We start from the raw sequence: 17591 nt of genomic DNA, 5'->3' as shown, positions 1-17591 counted from the left end.
TATATTGGACGGACTGTAGTATCGTTTTTGTTCTTCGGATCACTATGATAATACAGGTCGACAAAATTTGACCAAATATACTTTTTTTGAGCTCCAAATTGCCAACTTGGCTCTGGTTTATCAGATATTTCAACCTAAAAGTGCAAAAATAGTGGTTTTTGATAATTTTGAGGATACGTAGCATTTTAATAATATAATTTTTTCACAGAAACTGTTATAATCATCAATTATAAGTCTCAGTATTTTAAATGGCATCCAGTTTACTGATATATCTGCTTTTTCGCTCAGATATCAAATTTAAAAGTTTGTTAGTTTTAAAAAACCTATAAGCCATATACAGGGTGATTGATTAGTGTGATAAATCTCAATAGATCCACTATAGTAATAGATAGCAATAAAAGTTAATAACAAAAATTGTAGCCAACTTTGATCTTCATATTACAAAATTAGTTAGAACATTACAGAGTGTTCTATAACATAGTGACTGACCAAACTTACGTTTTTTTTTTAAATGGAACACCCTGTATTTTATATTCGAAATCTTCTTGACTTTGCTATTGCAAAAATATAAAGGTTTGTTATATTATACTGGATATTTACAAAGGTACAACCAATTTTCTGTGAAAACCAAGTTCAACAAGCTGTATAGAGATAAAAATATGCTCAACAGAAATGGTGTATTGATGCCATATTTTTTTATTGATTGTCAATATTTTTAAAAATAGGTAACATTGGTAATTTTCTTTATGTGGAATACAGGATGAGTCAAAACGCAAGTACATCATTTTCTCAGTAATTTTAAAGAGAACACCCTGTATTTTATGCCACTATCGAAAAGTACCATTACCGTACTTTAATTTTTATATAACATTCCCTATGTCTAAATCTATTAGTTTTTCATATATTTTCATTTTTCAGAGCAAATTATAATTGTATCCAAATTGTCATGACAAATACCGATTATCAGGTAATCAATGTAAAAATGTAGCGAGTAAAGAAAGAAAAATAATTTATCAGTAATAAATTTTACAAAAAAACACACAAACACAAAATGCAACATTTGTGAAAAAATCAGTTACTTTTAATAAAATATTTTAAATATTTAATTACATAAGACGTTCAAAATGACCTAACAATGCCCGCCTGAACACAATCCTTAAATGAGTTAGGTATACCTCGTCCAATTTACTTACCGTTGCACGTCATCTGCGCCATAGCCTGTGACACGATACCAACACGAAATATTTAGGCGGTGGGTGTGTTCTTTTTTAGAATCAAAATGATTCTAAAGGGGAACACACCTACCGCCTAGATATTTCGTGTTGGTATAGTGTCACAGGCTATGGCGCGGATGACGTGCAACGGTAAGTAAATTGGACGAGGTACACACTACGAAGCATTAGTACATTAAAACTTCAAAATACAATCTAACATCTTAACTATTTATTAACAAAATACACAAACAATTTAATTACGGTGAACTGTCCGTTTTAGACGATTCAGTCATGGCTTAAGGCTTACTTAGCAAACATTTAGACATCTACATAATTAATAATTTGCTCAGAAAAATGAAAATATCTCGAAAACTAATAAATTTAGACAGGGAATATTGTATACAAATTAAAGTAGGGTAATAATAATTTTCGATAGTGACCTAAAATTCAGGATGTTGCATTTAAAATTACTGAGAATATAATGTACTTGCGTTTTGACTTACCCTGTATTCGATAAAAAGAAAATTAGCAATATTAATCATTTTTGCAAATTTTGAGAATAAATAAAAAATATGGCATCAATAAACCATTGTTGTTTTGCTTATTTTTATTTATACAGGGAGTTGAACTTGTTACGATTTTCATATAAAATTGGTTATAACTTTGTTAGTACCCTGTATAACATAACAAGCTTCTCTATTTTTGTTAAGGGAAGTTAAGAAGATTTCGAATATAAAATAAAAAAGAGGGTGTTCTATTTAAAAAAAAACATAAGTTTGTTCTGCCAGTACGTTATCAAACTTTCTAACTAATTTTGTAATGTGAAGCTTAAAGTTTGCTACAATTTTTGTTATCAAATTTTATTGCTATATATTACTATAGTAGATCTACCGAGCTTTATCACACTAATCAAACACCCTGTATAGTATAACGGAAAATCGAAATTCAGAAATTCCAAACTCATAAAACCTTATTCCAACAACCTCAAACCTGACTACCCAAATCAAATAACCCCAAATCCAACAATCGTAAACCTACACCCCAAAGCCAACCAGTCCCTAGAAACAGGGTTGAATCAAATACAGTAATTGTGTTTTCTGATCGAAACAAAACACCTCGAATCCTATCAATCCCTATAAACCACCCCTTTTAGCAAACTCGACTGCATTTGAAAGAGAAAGACTTATACTTTAAGAGGCTACATCAGCGCGTCATCAAGAGGAAATCGCGTTCCAAGATTGCGGCTTTAATTTTGAATAATTTGTAGTTATTTGGCATACATATACGTAAAGAATGGCGGTACAGAGAACAATTTGAGAAATATGTTAGTACGTGAAAATTACTCTATAAGATTAAATAAAACATTACAAAGACGAGTCTGTACCGCCATTAAGAGCACAATAATACACCTTCTTTAAAAAAACTTTTTTATCCCATACCTAGATTTGGTGTCACATTCGAACTCCTAAAATTGATTATCTATAACAAGAAATCAAACCTAACTGACAGATTCGTCGACATAGAGAAATAGTCACCGTCATAACAATGTGTACCGGGTGTCCCAATAAGAATGGCTCTCGGCCATATCTCAGGAACCGTTTATAGTAGAGCTTTGAAATAAAAAATTTTATAACAAAAGTTACCTCAGGAAAAGCCTGGAAATTATTTTCATAATTGTGGGTCCACCGCTAGAGGGCGTAATTGAATATCAAAAATTAAAATATCTAAATTTTATAAAATTTTCCCAATGAAGGGGTACTGGAAATCCGATCGTCGTATTCTTCATAAAATTCTGCTAATATTTGATCTCACAAGTTTAAGTCTACATTTGCAAATAAGAGGTGGGGGTGAGTGGGAACCTTGTTATGAAAAAAGGGCTGTAAATCCGGTCTTGCTAAATCAAATTTTGCAAACTGGGTCTTGTTGAAGACAGATCTTTTTCGTTAATGTAAATGATATAATATACACAATGTATAATAATGTATACATTTACAATGTTATAATTTCGAACCAGCCTAATAAGTAATAAGTCGGCTGGGAGGCGTTATTTAATTTTTTTCAGAAATCTAGCTTTCTTTGGAAAATATTAAATACAACTATGTCTTTTTAATCCTACATTATAAAGTTAGATTAAATTAGCAATAGAATAGCGAAAACCGCATGTCGATACCTTTTTCTATCTCAAGATATCTTAAGAAACGTGTAAATTTTAAACATAACTGTTGCTGTCACCGGTAAACTAAGTTAATGAAAACTAGTGTGCTATGGAAAACACAAAGAAATATTTTCCAGATGTCAATGTATAAAAATATAATTAATTAAAACAACAATATAAAGACAAACAACACTATAAAATATAACAAAGAAATAAGAACAACTACTTAGTGACGACCTAAATATTCAAATTATTGCCCATCATTTTTGAAGCAAGCATTTACAATACTAATACACTACTCGAGAAAACATTATCCAGAGAATACGAAAGCATTTCAAGAGCAGAAATTGAAACCGCTGTTCAATCTGAAGAGAGTAAATGCTTGCAACGAAAATGATTTGCAAAAATTTGAACATTTATGACGTCACTAACACTAAATAGTTGTTTTTATTTTTTTGTTGTTTTAATTAATAGGGCTTTTCAACGGTTCTCATTTGTTTCGAGCCTCTGTCATATGTCGTATAATCCGTGATAATATTAATAGGTATACGAGATATGACCGAGGCTCGAAACAAATGAGAAGCGTTGAAAAGCCCTATTATATACGTTGACATCTGGAAAATGTTTCTTTGTTTTTATCATAGCACACTACTTTTCATTAACTTCGTTTACCGGTGACAGTAGTTATGTTTTTAAATTTACACGTTTCGTATGATATCTCGAGATAGAAAAAGGTATCGACATGCGGTTTTCGCTATTTCATTGCTAATTTAATCTAATTTTATAATGTAGGATTAAAAATGCATACTTGTATTTAATCTTTTCCAAAGAAAACTAGATTCCTGAAAAAAATTAAATAACGCCTTATAGCTGGCGTATTACTTAGTAGGTTGGTTCGAAATCATAACTTTTACATTGACGAAAAAGATGTGTTTTCAACAAGGTCAAATTTGCAAGATTTGATTTTACAGAACCGGACTTACAGCCATTTTTTCATAACAAGGTTCCCACTCACCCCCACCTCTTACTTGCAAAGGTAGACCTAAACTTGCGAAATCAAATATGCGCAGAATTATATGAAAAATACGATGACCGGATTTTCAATGCCCCTTCATTAGGAAAATTTTGTAAAATTTTGATTTTTTAATTTTTGATATTCAATTATGCCCTCTAGCGGTGGACCCACAATTATGAAAATAATTTCCAGGCTTTTCCTGAGGTAACTTTTGCTATAAAATTTTTTATTTCAAAGCTCTACTATAAACGGTTCCTGAGATATGGCCGAGAGCCATTCTTATTGGGACACCCGGTACATTATCACAATACAGGGTGATTGATTAGTGGGGTAAAGCTCAATAGATCCGCTATAGTAATAGATAGCAATAAAAGCTAATAACAAAAATTGTAGACAACTTTGAGCTTCATATTACAAAATTAGTTAGAATGTTACAGGGTGTTCGATAACACAGTGGCAGACCAAACTTGTGTTTTTTTAAATGGAACACACTATATTTTATTTTATATTCGAAATCCTTTTAACTTTTCCATCACAAAAATATAAAAGTTTGTTATGTTATACAGGGTATTTACAAAGTTATAACCCATTTTATGTGAAAATCGTAACAAGTTCAACTCCCTGTATAAATAAAAATAAGCACAACAGCAATGGCTTATTAATGCCATGTCTTTTTATTTATTGTCAAAATTTTCAAAAATTATTGACATTGCTAATTTTTTTTTATATCAAATAAATGGGTTAGTCAAAACGCAGGTACATTATTTTCTTAGTAATTTTAAATGGAACACCCTATATTTTATATCACTATTGAAAAGTATCATTATCGTACTTTAATTTTTATATAACATTCCCTATATCCAAATTTATTAGTTTTCGAGATATTTTCATTTTTCAGAGCAAATTATTTTAGGTGTCTAAACTTTTCCATATTTTAAGTAAGCCATGACTGAATTGACAATTGACGTATTACTGATTATCAATCCGGTAATTAATGTAACAATGTAGCAAATAAAGAAATAAAAATAATTTATTAGTAATACATTTTACAAAAAAACACAACCACAACATGCAACATTTTTGAAACAATTAAAAACTACTTTTGTATGTAAATGTAACAATGTTACAAATAAAGAACGAAAAATAATTTACCAGTAATACATTTTGCAAAAAAACATGTTTGAAACAATTAAAAGCTACTTTTAATAAAATATTTTTAATATTTAATTGCATAAGGTGTTCAAAATTACCTCCTAACACATTTATGCACGCGTAAAAACGACCATTGAATGAGCTACTTACACTACGAAGCATTTGTAAGTTAACACATCGAAATACACTTTGTATTTTATTTTTTATCTCATCAAATGTTGTTGGAGGTGTGTAGGACGCTTCACCTGTGGTAAAAGGATCTGGTGAATATCTCCTGTCCTTCACACAAGAGGGGAACCAGCTTCTATAGTGGTTGATATAATTAGACTCTGATATTCTTTGTCGAGTCGAAGCAAGGTGTAAATCGGTGTTGAAATGATTAAAATACGTGTGAGATAATTAGTTTATTTAACACAAACACTAATATTTACAAGTATCGTACAAAATGATTATTATTGTTTTTACTACAACAAAAAAACATACATAAATTTGCTATGTACAATTGACAGTAAAGTGAACCGCGATTTAAGAGTGAAACATGTGATTAATAACAAGTGAGAGAAGATTCGCGTGAAAAACCGTGTAATGTGATAGGAAAATACGAGACGTGAATACTTTCAGAGTTGAGCGAGAGACGCGACCGATTAGCTCGGTAGTTGACGAATAAGTGATTGAGAGACGAGAGACTAAAAACGACTTAGGCATAAGGATTCCTTTTTCCTTTGGGTCCCCAAAAAGAAGTGGAACTCATTCATCAATGTCCTATGCGTGTCTAATTTACGTTCAGAAATAAACAGAAGATTTAATTTAGTCCAGTAACGACAAAGGCCTTTATTGGTTTAAGGATACATAAATCCGACAGCAAGACAGCTTCACACATTGTCAAGTTGAAAGAATTGTTCTTAATTTCGATCCAAACCCTGGGAACCGGATATATCTTAACCTCGAATGTTTTCGTAGTGCACGGGTCCTTGTATCGCCGACTGAAATGGGAGGCCACGGGACAAGCAAATGTTTTCTCGGAATTGGTTAATTTTGGAAGCTACAAAGGGCAGATGTGTTCGTTTGAAATTATCAATGATTCGACGAATTTTATTAAGATTCTTATATAAGTAGAAATGATAATTAGCTTTATGTTAGAAAATCTAACAGGAGGTATTCTATAAACTTCATTATTAAGAGGATGGGTACGTATTTTCGGCTACAATGCTATTCAAATGGGGATTCATTTTTTCGAATCCTGAAAAAACTAATAAGTATTTTTGAAAAATTTAAACTCAGAATGAAAGATTACGTTATTAGTGAGGGCCGAAAGTCCCTGAGAACTTCTATAATGTTTATTTTAATAAGTTACAGAAGTGAAAAACTAAGAGAAAATTTAGTGTGATTTTTAATTTCAAATATCTCATTCAAAATAAACTTTTTATTTATTCTAAGGGACTTTCGGCTCTCGGTAATAATTTAGTCTTTCATTCTGCGTTTAAATTTTTTAAAAGTATATTATAGTTTTTTCAGGATTCGAAAAAAATGGACACCATGTCCGTGGTGATATTTTCCAAATCTATCTTTGTCTTACAACGCACTCAGTCGAATATAATATTGTCAGCATAATATTGTCAGTCAGACATTGACAATCAGTGACAATTTTAAATATTTGACATGGCATCGGGAATATTTTGAGTTGTTGATTAAATAATATTGATATATAGTGTATTTGATAAATAATTGATTTAAGACGTGAACTTAATAAAAAGTTATTTATTGTGTATTATTTGTGGAAGATCCAAGCAGAGAATACATCACGATAATATATTCTGTGATCCAAGTATTTTGTTCTTAAAGATGTTCAAAATTGTAAGCGTTCCATAGTAACAATATATTATTAAAAAATCACTTTAACACTTTTCCTCTTTTCTCGATTGAGTATTAGTTTTTGTTGTACATATAAATTATTACAATCACTGAATATATAGTTAGTGAAAAAATTATTACATTTATTAACTGAATTAATAATTTGCAATTATACAAAGATAGCAGTTATCCAAGAACATTCAAAAGCCATCTCTTTAAGTTAATGATGACATTTTCAAGTAGAATGACATTCTAGTAATGTTTACATATCCATACCAGTGTGAATTTTACTACACGAAATTTGCCGTGTAAAGACAGAAAAAGTAGGGATAGCCGTAAAATATTTGCGAATTATGTACCCATAGCCTTAATGTAACCCCAAAAAATTCAGTCCAGTTTATTAAATTCTGGTGATCTGGGTGGCGACGCTACCGGTCCATTGAAAAATGAAAATGTCTCGAAAACTAATAAATTTAGACATAGGGAATGTTATCTAAAAATTAAAGTACGGTAATGGTACTTTTCAATAGTGATATAAAATACAGGGTGTTCCATTTAAAATTACTGAGAAAATAATGTACTTGCGTTTTGACTCGCCCTGTATTTGATATAAATAAAATTAGCAATATCAATCATTTTTGAAAATTTTGACAATACATAAAAAATATGGTATCAATAAAACATTGCAGTTGTGCGCATTCTTATTTATACAGGTAGTCGAACTTGTTACGATTTTCATATAAAATTGGTTATAACTTTGTAAATACCCTGTATAACATAAAAAACTTTTATATTTTTGTGATAGAGAAGTTAACAGGTTTTCGAATATAAAATAAAATATAGAGTGTTCCATTTAAAAAAACACAAGTTTGGTCTGCCACTGTGTTATCGAACACCCTGTAACATTCTAACTAATTTTGTAATGTGAAGCTCAAAGTTGACTACAATTTTTGTTAATAACTTTTATTGGTATCTATTACTATAGACAGATGACACGCTGATGTTACCTGATGTACCCTCTTAATGTTTATTATTTTAGCATAGAAAAAAATGAATGGATTTACATTACCACAAAAATTGCCAAAAACCGTTAGTTTGCACTTTTAGGTTAGGGAATCTCAGAAACCAGAGCCATTTCGGCAATTTGGAGCTCAGATTCGTATACAACGCAGCAAAAAACTGCTGTTTGTGAGAGGATACTGTGGTTTCTGGGTCTCAGATTTGTCGGCCTGTGTAATTGTATCCTTAGGATTACTATGATAATAATTATTTTAGGTATTTGTACGAATTTTTGTATGGTTGGCTCATATCAGCTTTATCTAGGGCGGATAGCTTTTTAGCGGAAAATGAGCTTCTGTACGATCCCCATAAGGGCAAGGGAGCAACTAAAAAAAAGCAGAAGAATAAGAAGAAATCTAGGCAGCATAATAAAGATATTGTATATCTTCAAGCTCTTCAAAACATGTGTGGAGGTTATTATAAGGTAATTTTAGAAATATATTACTTAACCGTCACACCAGGTATATAGGGTGATCCAGATAAAGGGCCTATTAGAAATATCTCGTGAACTAAAGGCAGCAGAATCGTGAAAATTGTAATGAAGGGGTTTTTAAGAGTGATCTATTTAATGAAAATATTTTTATCTATTTCCAACTTCCGGTTATACCGGAATAACTTCGTTTTTTTTAATGGGACACCCTGTATATTTTTACATTTTTGGATTCTCCTCGATGTCTTCTTTCTTAAAATATGAGATTTGTAATGCTATATAGGGTGGTTTAAAATATAATTAAGTACGTTTTTTTATTAATTTCGTAGCAACTTTCACACCCTGTAGAATTGTAGTAGTTTGACATCAAAAACTCTATTTATGTTCAAATGATTTTTAATATAGTCTACTATTGTTAGAAATTACGAGTGTAGGTAAATGTTGAATTTTAGTATACAGGGTTAGTCGAAACTCGGAATGAGTATTTTCTGAATTTTCTTAAATGGAACAGCCTGTATTTTAGTATTGTAATGAAATGATATTTTATGGTACTTTTTTATTTCTTAAACATTCCCTATACCTAACTGCTTTAATTTGCGCTTAATTATTAATCGCACAAACAATCTTAACTTTGGACGACAAATCTTAATTGGCTTAATCTTTTAGGACGACAGACTCAGTAAAACACAGGTTAAAAACAAAGTAAATATATTTAAGATATTTATATACAATTCAAAATAAATAAAATAAAATATAATTCTATCTTCTGCAAAGGAAAAATAATATTAAACTTTGTTAAGGCCTATTCTCACCACCAAATAATTTGATCAAACTGGTTTGAGCAAACTGAAAGTGACAGTTAGTGACGTCACATCCTGAGTTTGTTCAAATTCTCTAATTAAAGGTCAATTTGCTCAAACTGCAATTTTGATTGGTCGAAAAATATGTAAATGTAAGGACAAATGACAATCAGCTGTTAGACATAACATGATGGAATTTTAATTTTTATGTAAATAAATTATTAATATTCAAACAAATGAGAAGCGTTGAAAAGTCCTATTTTATGAACAATAATATTATTATTACTGATTCTGATTACAACACCTAGAGTGACTCTCAGCTTAAATTCTGAAATGATGCAGTCGCTACTTGTGTCACTAGCTCAATATTGATTAGAAAATAATTACATACTGATACTGAAAGTAAATTACTATACGTCTTCTAAAATAGCACAAGCTATGTTTTGGGTTTTAAATATACCATACTTCTTCTTCATGTGCCATCTCCGCGACGGAGGTTGGCAATCATCATGGCTATTCTGATCTTACATGCTGCTGCTCTGAATAGTTCGGTTGATGTGTATCCGTACCATTCCCTCAAGTTACGCAACCACGAGATTCGTCTCCATTCGATACCATACTTAAATACTTAAATAACAGTAAACCTTGAATTATTTTATGTATGATTTTGATGTCGGCTAAAATGATAAAGCAAACTTAAATAAGAAAATAAACACAAGGCAGTGAACTATGATTGCTAATATTTTATAGGTCCTTCTTTATTATCAGTTATAGTTGGGGTACTATTTACTTTATTTTTTAATGTCACAAATTTTCAATAACATTCAAATCTGGTGACTGCGCTGGTGTTTTAATGACATTTCAGCACTTATAAAGTAACCAAATATGAACCCGTTATAACATATATGTTTTGGATCAATGTCATGATATAACTGGTAATTATCATCGATTCCTAATTTTTGAGCACTAGCACTGAGATGCTGTGTTAGTATATCCAAAAATACATGTATTGGTTCATATTTATGGTATAAATACATACCCTGACCAGTGGTCAGATCCCTGTGTTAATTTTTAATAGTAGAATGTGTTTGTTCAAAGTTTTCTCTTCATTTGAGGTAGTTACACTTATAAGATGATAGCTCTGATGATGGCATTAAAAATGATGAAAGGACTTAGCTGATTTTAATAAATTTATTTACACACTATCAGTCTTTGAAAACATACACCAGTTCCCGTTTTGATTTATATAGAATTGAGTACATACAAGTCAAACAGTCTGTTTCTATTAATATATATTTATTTACTAAAGAAGTAAAAATCTTCCCTTGTAGATGGTATAAAATTTATTTAAAATTGTTTTCTAAAATAGATCCAAGTTGGAGTCAAAGTGGGTACATTACTAGTACATTACAAACAAACGTTTTCGGACTAATCAGTTCATCATCAGGTTAAAGCTTCAGATCCAAAGCAGTTGAAACTAGCTACTGAGGTAGGTCGAATGACCCACCAATAGCCATTTAGGCTATATCGAGAGCGACAATAAGTCGATGTTAAAGGAATAAGGTATATTTAAACCATCATGGAGTCTTCATCTTGGCTTCAAACTACAAGGTTATGTTGAAGACAGTAAGAAACAGGGTCTACAAGGGAAGATTTTTACTTCTTTAGTAATTTTTATTATGGTATACAGCCAATGAGAGGGATTCATTCCTTTATATATATATATATATATATATATATATATATATATATATATATATATATATATATATACATATATATATATATATATATATATATATATATATATATATATATATATATATATATATATATATATATATATATATATATATATATATATATATACATCCCGCTATTAAATTGGCATCTTTTCACGTTGCAGTCATTTGGCATCACCTAGAAATGCTATCATTTTCTAGGTATAATCCGTGAATGTTCGCTTAGTACACTTCTTTAAGCTTGGCACCGTTGTCGGATTTTCAGTAATCCGATTTATTTATATATTTTATTCCTTACACTATAACGACAATTTGACCCCCGTAGGTCAAAAACATTGCTTAAACATCACTTTGGCAACAACAGGATGTTGCCAAGATATACATTTTTACGGAAAAGACAGTACCTAGTTAGATACATAATATCGATCGCTTCACGTTACAAGTCTTCCACTCGCACTCAGGTAAAAACCAGTTGTAGGCTCTTTTGTCTGAACGGGTCCCTGAATGAGTTTAATAATTCACTTTTATTGTGTATTTTGTTTCGTTTAGTTGAAATATCAGATTTTGTTTGTAACGAATTTCATAATAGATATTTAAATTATTTTTTTGTTAACAAAAAAAAATTTTAAAGTTTGACATTTGAAAAATTAATTTTATATTGCCATTTTCATGACATGGTCAATGGTTAATTGCATTTATAATAATTTAATGGGTCATTGCGAAACAATATACAGTGCGTCCATAAAGTAACGCATAAATTCATTATTTCACAAACCGGACACTTTCAGGAAAAATACCGAAACAGGTCGATTTTTATTTTTAAATTACAATTTATTGGCATACATATCATACTAGTGACGTTATCCATCTGGGCGTGATGACGTAATCGTTGATTTTTTTAAATAAGAATAAAGGGCATGTAATAGCTCATTTGAAAGGGTATGTAATTCTCTATTCAATAATATAATTGTTAATATAATTATTTATACAGGGTGTCCAAAAAATGTTATTTAAATTAAATTAATTGGTATAAAAAGATGAATGTATGTAATTTGTTTAATTCTAAATATATTTTATTGGTGCCAGCAAACATAAAAATGTTTTATTTAAAACCTAAATATTGATTTTCGCTTAAGCGTAATCTTAAACTTCCAAGAGGCAGGTGGATGGCAGCTCTAACATTTAATTTTCTGACAAAAGTAAAACGAATTTTGAATTAAATAAGTTACATACATTTTTCTTTTTGTCTCAATTAATTTAATTAAAGAATTCTTTTTGGACACCCTGTATATATAATTATGTTATTGTTTGTATTAGTAAATAGAGAATTAAATACCCTTTCAAATGAGCTATCACATGACCCCTATTCTCATTTAAAAAATTCATCGATTACGTTATCAAGCCCAGATGGATGACATCACTAGTATGATATGTAATATGCCAAAAAATTGTAATTTAAAAATAAAAATCGACCTGTTTCGAAAATTTTCCTTAAAGTCGCCGGTTTACGAAATAATGAAATTATGCGTTACTTTATGGAAGCACTGTATGTTACAATGTGTAAATTTTTCAGGAAACGTAAAAATCTTTCCATTAGTAGTTAGAGATTCTGATAGTAATACTATATTTTATATAAGTATTATGGGTTATAAATGCATCTATTAGGTCTGGATCCCGCGTATGAAAAAAAAGTTGATTAATAGCAAGCTGAAAATTTGTTAATAGCTTAAGGGTGTTTAGTCGGATAAACTTTTATATATGGGAACACTGGAACAGGGGCAGTTTTAATTGTGAAACAGGTTGAAAATTTGGAACGGTCACACCACGAAAACGGCACATTTATTTTGTCCGACATAACAGACTTAAACTCTCCGAATAAAGATTAAACTCTCATGCAAAAATTAGACTGCTATTTATCACCTGTCATAATTCCTGTCTTTTGACATATTCTACATGCTCTACTCATTAAAAGGCCCATTTGGTGATAAATAGCAGTCTAATTTTTGCATGAGAGTTTAATCTCTGTTCGAAGAGTTTAAGTCTGTTCTGTCGGACAAAATACATGTGCCGTTTTCGTGGTGTGACCGTTTCAAATTTTTAACCTGTTCCAAAATTAAAACTGCCCCTGTTCCAGTGTTCCCATATATCAAAGTTTATCCGACTAGACACCCTTAAGCTATTAACAAATTTTCAGCTTGCTATTAATCAACTTTTTTTTCATACGCGGGATCCAGACCTATATCTGAAAGACCAAAAAAGTTTAAATGTTGCTTATTTTTTTGATATTATGTTTTAAAGTTTGTGGACTTATGTTGTTTTCGAAATGAAACCATAATTGGTAAAGTTTTTTCTTTATTCTCAACAAGAAACAGTCATAATACGGACAACGCACACATCTTATGGAAAATATAATGTCACTCAAATTCAATAAAATTTATACGAATAGATCCGTTTTAATTTACCGATCAAATCTTATCATTGCGCCAACTCTTAATTATGATTAATTACGGCGCAAATTGCAATTAAAGTTTATCGAAATCACATTTTTGGAGTCCATAAAGTGTTAAAAGTGTTAAAGTTACAATCATTATTGCTCCGAGTGCTATTCATAAGAGCTTAAATCCCGCTGGGCCTAAGCGGATTAGTGAAACTAATCCGCTGATTTATGGAGTACCGAAAATCTGGGTAGTTTAAAATATTTTTTCTCTCTCTAACTTATGTACCTACCCATTTGATTTCAGATTTATTTGTATCAATTTCTGCTCTTATTTTTGAAAATAGAGAGTTGGCGCAATGATAAGATTTGATCGGTAAATTAAAACGGATCTATTCGTATAAATTTTATTGAATTTGAGTGACATTATATTTTCCATAAGATGTGTGCGTTGTTTTCGAAATGAAACCATAATTGGTGAAGTTTTTTCTTTATTCTCAACAAGAAACAGTCATAATACGTAGAAATTTATACTAAATTTAAAATCCAGATTCAGTAGAAATAAACAAACCAAGACACGTTAAATGCTACTAGGAGCACTCCCGAATCATAATTATTTACAATGTATTGTTATATTTCTATTTGATATGAAAATTAAATTTTGATGGTTGTAAACAGGATTCAATTTAATATAAAATATTTTCAATTTTCTCAACCACGGGCATATAAATTTATAAACACCCTGTATACAACAAATTGTTATATTTAATTTTAAGAAGTGATTAGACGGAACTCGGGACAGTGCGCTTAAAATAAACAAAGTGAATGACGCGTACCATTATCGTTCTTCTCGGAAGGTCGATCATTAGCCTATGCTAAATAAAACTCAGTGAAATAGATGATAGTTCATTATCGTTTTTCGCGGAAGGTTTCGATCATTAGCCTATGCTAAATAAGACTCATTTGAAAGAGAGAATAGGTCATTAAAATTTGTAAATAGTAGAAAGTGATTTTAGAATGGGAATTAAATATTTTCTTTTGAAATCCATTAAGCATATTTAGAAAGATTAAAAATTGGTTTTTGAGGAATACTGAGAATGAGAGTTGGTGGTGGAAGGTTGATTTGTGAATCTGGAAGGGATATTGAGAAAGTAGGTGAATGAATGACAAAGTGGGATCAGAATGTTTTGAGCTGTCGAGAAGTGAAGTCGAGTAGTAGACGGTAGTGTTCGAGGAGTGAGAAAGCCGGTAGTTCCGTAAGTGTGGAGTATCTATCGTGGAACGAGAAGTAGGCCAGGTCGAGAGTAAAAGAACCTCCTTGAGCCCAGAGTGTCCCGGTAGCTGATAGCAGTTTCGAAAAAGGTAGAACACAGCATCACGACAAAAGCAGGAACGAGAGCTATTCGAGCTAGTTTTTCAAAGGAGAACATCACTGGAAGCCAGGACGAGGTTTGATCGCAGCCAAGGATAGCAGGAAAGGGTTTTGTGTGAGGACATTTTCAGTTCACCAGGAAAAGGTCAGTCTCATTTGTTTGGACATGAATGTATGGGTTTTTCGTATTAAATTCCACATAAAAAATTGAATAACATAATCAATAATATCAGAAAAGCTTCATCAAACTTAAATAGAGTTGTCCCTAATAACTCCTAATAGTTAAATGTTAATAAAAACTTTCAATAGAAAACCAAAAGGAAATAAAATTCCCAGTTGTAAATGTTATGTTTAAGAATAATAAGAAATAGCAAATATTAAGCATTGATTGCCTTTTGAATAAAATAAAAAATATTTTGATTATAATTGTAACCCATATTTGTATTTTTTTTTACTCTTTTCTTTTCTATCCCGATTAGGAACCATTAAGAAATATTCAGAAGCCACGAAAGTAAGTAATTAATTTATAATTCGCCCTGAGATTGAAAACATATTGATATGTGATCTGGTTAATTAATTAGATTAGTATTAATACATTGATTAAATTAAGTGACATATAAGAATATTATCTCATATCAATAATCAAGATCACATCAGTATATACATTGTAAATTCCAAGTCATGATTTCCAAAGTTTACACATTGTAAATTATGATTCGGGAGTGCTCCTAGTATCATTTAACGTGTCTTGGTTTGTTTATTTCTACTGCATCTTTACTGTTTCTGTTAACTAATCTAAACGTAGAGATATTTTTTGAGATTCTTTAACTCTTTCAATGCTGGGGTTTGTCACATCCCACCTGTCTGTTAGTGGCAAAAAAGTTCACCTGTCGGATGCCGGGTTAAAACATGACAAATTAGATGTGGAATGAAAGCTTATAACCCAAAGATGGTACTAAAGGTGAGAAATTTGGCCTCCGACTTCAGGATAAAGAGTTGCAACCCGAAGTATTGTTCTAAATTCGCAGAAATAGTACAAACTATGTATTACTCGACGCGCCTTAGAAAGACGAGAACAAATATTTATGCCTGTCCGGTTTTATGCCTGTCTGTCCGTCCGTCTGTCAGATATAATCACAGAGGTTGAATGAAAGATTATAACCCATAGATGTTACTAGCGATTAGAAATTTGACGCGCATTAGAAAAATGAGAACAAAGAAATACTTTTTTTAGTTTTACACCACTTCCGGTTAAAATGGTGTACCCGGAAGTGACACACATAGTCACAGAAAAATATACTTGATCAATTTACGTGTATTAAGAGGTCGAAACCGAATTTTTTTAATTCTGGTTTTGATGTCATATGCGGTTAAAAAATTGTCTGGAAGTGGAAGAAACCAGTTTAATAGTTGTCCCCTTCGAGTAGCGAAAAATAAACAATACTTTGTAAAAACATTCAACATTGGTTGATATTCCGCTGTTTTCATATTATTTATTGACCTAAGTTTTTGTAAAATGCACTAGTCTTTTTTAAAGATATCATTGGACAATTTACTCACTGTTTTTGGATTTTACAAAATCGCTTGGATTGGCATGAAATTTGACATAAGCATAGCTAACATGTCAAAGAAAAAAGTGATATTGTGCCAGTGTGTGCTTTTTTCTGGGGATGAGTACCACCCCCTTCTCGAGTGTGAAAAAATATAGGTAAAAATATGTCCGTAAGTGGATAAACTAATTAAATTCCTTGTATTTTTTGTTTTTAGATGGTTTTTCGTAAATAAATCAAAAAGTAAGTATTTGATCGAAAAAACTATTCTTAGCAAATATAAAGCTTATAAAACAGTAAAAAAAATTATGTATGTATGAAGTCTGGACACACAATAAAAACAGAGTTGGAGCTGAACAACAGTTGGTTCTTATTCGTCGAATTCCAAATCGACTAGTTCAACGTAAAATATCCAAAAAATAACGCACTTTTCGGGGAAAACTCGCCACAAATTTTTTAAAGTGTTTAAAAAAGTTTTATTTTTGTTATTTAAAAAGTATCTATTCTATCACCATCAGCATCAAAAGTAAGTTACGCTTTAAATAAAATATGTCCCTTTTTTTGCTAAAAGAAATCGTGAAAATCACCACCTAATTAGCATTCCATATGAAATTAATAGTTACCGCCCTAGTTAATTTACTTATATTATACTGTTTATATGATCTATAAGATTTATTGGCAAGAAATGCTTATTAAAAAAAATTGGTTTTAAAATAAAAAAATTTTAATTTTGAAAAAAAATGCCTTGGTTTAAAATAACTTAAACATTAGTGATACTAAATATCTCAAAGAGTAAAAAATGTACATATCACATAAA

General features: G+C 30.7%; 1 protein-coding gene across 1 annotated transcript in view; it reads left to right on the top strand.

Moving 5' to 3' along the window:
* Window positions 1–17591, top strand: part of LOC126891740 (N-alpha-acetyltransferase 35, NatC auxiliary subunit-like) — a 113148-nt gene that overhangs the window by 59198 nt on the left and 36359 nt on the right. Inside the window, exon 10 of the mRNA XM_050661015.1 lies at window positions 8663–8870. Within this exon, the coding sequence (XP_050516972.1) occupies window positions 8663–8870 (208 nt within the window). The remainder of the gene's footprint in view (window positions 1–8662; window positions 8871–17591) is intronic.

Source organism: Diabrotica virgifera, chromosome 9, assembly GCF_917563875.1.
Source record: "Diabrotica virgifera virgifera chromosome 9, PGI_DIABVI_V3a".
In the NCBI taxonomy this organism is placed as follows: Eukaryota; Metazoa; Arthropoda; class Insecta; order Coleoptera; family Chrysomelidae; genus Diabrotica; species Diabrotica virgifera.
Note: the sequence above shows the minus strand (reverse complement) of the source record. Positions and strands in the feature narration are given on the sequence as shown.